At 45.7% G+C, this 2,798-nt stretch overlaps 1 protein-coding gene across 1 annotated transcript; it reads right to left on the bottom strand.

Annotated features, from left to right (window-relative positions):
- Positions 1–877: 877 nt before the first annotated feature.
- Positions 878–1,559, bottom strand: LOC117853886 (large ribosomal subunit protein eL27x). Its single transcript, XM_034736166.2, has one exon. The coding sequence runs from the start codon at positions 1,481–1,483 to the stop codon at positions 1,070–1,072; it is 414 nt and encodes a 137-aa protein (XP_034592057.1). The 5' UTR covers positions 1,484–1,559; the 3' UTR covers positions 878–1,069.
- Positions 1,560–2,798: the final 1,239 nt, after the last annotated feature.

Raw genomic sequence — 2,798 nt, 5'->3', positions numbered from 1 at the left:
AAATAACCAGGCACCACAAGCAGGACAGAAAAACTACAAACTTTAACCTACAAATCAATCTACAGGTCAGCATTCCTTTGCTAGTCAACTAAATTATTGCTGAAGCAGTAATTTTTTTTGATAACAATAGCAATGTTCAAAATTGGGTGGGTCAATTTTTCCATAAGGCTAATTGACAAGATGGTTCTTTCAGAATAGCACATTGCTGAAAACAAGCAAGGAATGCTTCCCTAACCCAATGATGTCTTCTAGCATAAGGTTCTACTACCAGATAGCGCAAACATTGTGCAACCGTTTCCTCCAAAGAGCATCAAAGATTAAGAAGACAATCACACAAGCAAACTACGAATAGAAGTACATATAGAAAGATTGCCTAGGGCCCCGGAGACAATGACAGTAATGAATAATGCTTGAAACAGGATGCTATTTTAGTCAGCACCATATAAAACAACAAAGAATTCTTATCCCTGAAAGTGTAATAAAATTTAACTTCAAGCAATGATATTCAACTCATATAGGCTACTAAAATAGTGTAAAATTCACCAAACATTAGAAGTTCATCAACTTAAAGGGAAAACCAACATGATAACAAAGGTTATCAACCCTATAGGTTCTGATCCATATGCAAAGACCACAGTGAGGCCCAAATACAAATTGAACATTCAACAGTTTAGTTTGGTTCCAAGGCTACTAAGACAATTTACCTAATATATTAAAGTTACACAACTGAAATGCAGAACATATAGGGATAGAAGACTGTAGACCGTATCAGCAGCTTAACTGCAAGCTATGATGCATCACAAATATCTGTCACTACCAAGACCAAACATTTAGAGCACAATGCAGGAGAAAAACAGCAGTACATCCCAAGCAGCGATTCTGAGCAAAATCTCAGCCAGATCTATGCGACAACATTTAACACATCATCGATGTCTTAATAAAATTCTTTCCGAGATCCGTAATACTAAGCGAAGTCTCCATGGCAATACCAAAGCAGAGATAGCTTAAAAGAGTATCCGATACAAGAAACTGACAACTAAAGCAGGGCACTATGCAGGACGCCCGGCATCTAGAAGCGGAGCTTGGTAAAGAACCACCTGTTCTTGCCGGTCTTGAACCTCTCCTCGAGGCGCGCCTTGGCGGCCTTGCAGGCGGCGACCTTCTTGTCCCGGGTGGAGAGCGCGTCGGGCCCGCCCGAGGCGACGTCCTTGAAGTCGACGTCGAGGGTGTAGCGGGTGGGCATGATGTGGGTGAAGTTGACGAGCTTGATGAAGCACTTAACCCGGGACTTCTTGGCCGTCTTCTTGGCGGAGTCCTTGCGGATCACCTTCTTCGGGTACTTGGCGAGGCCGGCGACGAGGCAGTGCCCGTAGGGGCGGTCGCGGGTGCCCTCCTCGAACACGCGCACAATCACCGCCTTGCGGCCGGCGAACCGGCCCTGGAGGAGGATCACGGCCTTGCCGGGCTTCAGGAACTTCACCATCTTCGGTTGCTGCTGCAGCGCCGCCGCCGGGGAGGATGGGTGGGTAGGGCTCGGTCGGCTGAGGAAATGGCATCGCGTGGGTGGAGCGAGGATTAAATAGGGTGGCGGCGCTAGGGTTTCGAGGAGGGCGGACGGGTTTCGGCTGTTGGATTTGGGATCGGACGGTGCTGCTGCGCTGGGGCTTCAGGGGTCGTGATGGGTCGGACTTGGGTCTCATAACGCGGTCGGGTTGGACCAATCTGCTGCTTACGCGCAGGCCAAGGGTTTGATAACGCACGGTCGCGATTTCTTTCTCTATTTGTTTTTTATAAATTTGACCAGCGGTTCTTAGACTTATTCAGTTCTCGTCCGTACTGTCAAAATATCCCTAACGATCCTTGTTCCAAGTTCTCTTCTTAAACTTATTTCGAGCTCTTATCCCAATCCCGATACACTCCAAATGCACATTTCGAGTTCTCATCTAGGTCTATAAATTTGTCCGGAGCTCTCGTCCACTATGTAACATCTCGATTTTTAGGGCATTTAAAAATACAGACTTTTTTAAAAAATTCTTTAAATACAACACAAACCCCTTTTTTCTCAACTATGCAAATCCCTTTCACAAATAAACATTGCATAAAATGCTAGCATGTGTATTGCATTTGATTGATGTAGCAATTCCTTTTAAATCTCTCGTCTTAACTTTAGAAATAAACCCCATCTAAAAACCTAGGGTTAATATTTGAAATTTATTCCAATATTAACTTCATCCAAACCTATATTAAATTTCCTTTGAATATTATCCAAATATAATATTCAAACTCCTGACCCTGTCCTCTTATTATGAAAAGCCCTAGAAACCCTTTCCAAAATATTTCTTTTCCTAGAAATCCCAAACCTTTTAAAGGTTCAGGTTTTCCCAAACTCACAACTCAAACTTTATTTGAATTTGAAATCCAAATTAAATTCAAACCCCAAACTCTATTTAAACAAATGAGGAATCAAACTAAATTCTTAACGGGCTGCCAACATCCCACTCCACCCACCACTTCTTCCAGCCCAGCCCTTCTTCACCTCCTTTCCACCCCGCATCCGCCACTAGGCTGCCTCCCTCCCTGCTCAGCCCAGCGCACAGTACCGAGCGGCCCAACACCCCTCCTCCTGCCCCATGACGATGCAGCAGCCCAGCCACCCATCCCACTCCAGTGCCGCTGTCGTCGGCGGTCAACGCCACCACGGTTATTTTTTTCCCGCGACGCACATGCGTCCCCCTTGCCCGCTAAGCCATCCAGCCCCCTTTTTCGAGCCCCTCTGCATCCGCAATGCTACCCCATCC

The sequence above is a fragment of the Setaria viridis genome, chromosome 4, assembly GCF_005286985.2.
Source record: "Setaria viridis chromosome 4, Setaria_viridis_v4.0, whole genome shotgun sequence".
Taxonomy (NCBI): domain Eukaryota; kingdom Viridiplantae; phylum Streptophyta; class Magnoliopsida; order Poales; family Poaceae; genus Setaria; species Setaria viridis.
The sequence above is the reverse complement of the archived record's forward strand: the minus strand, read 5'-3'. Positions and strand labels throughout refer to the sequence as shown.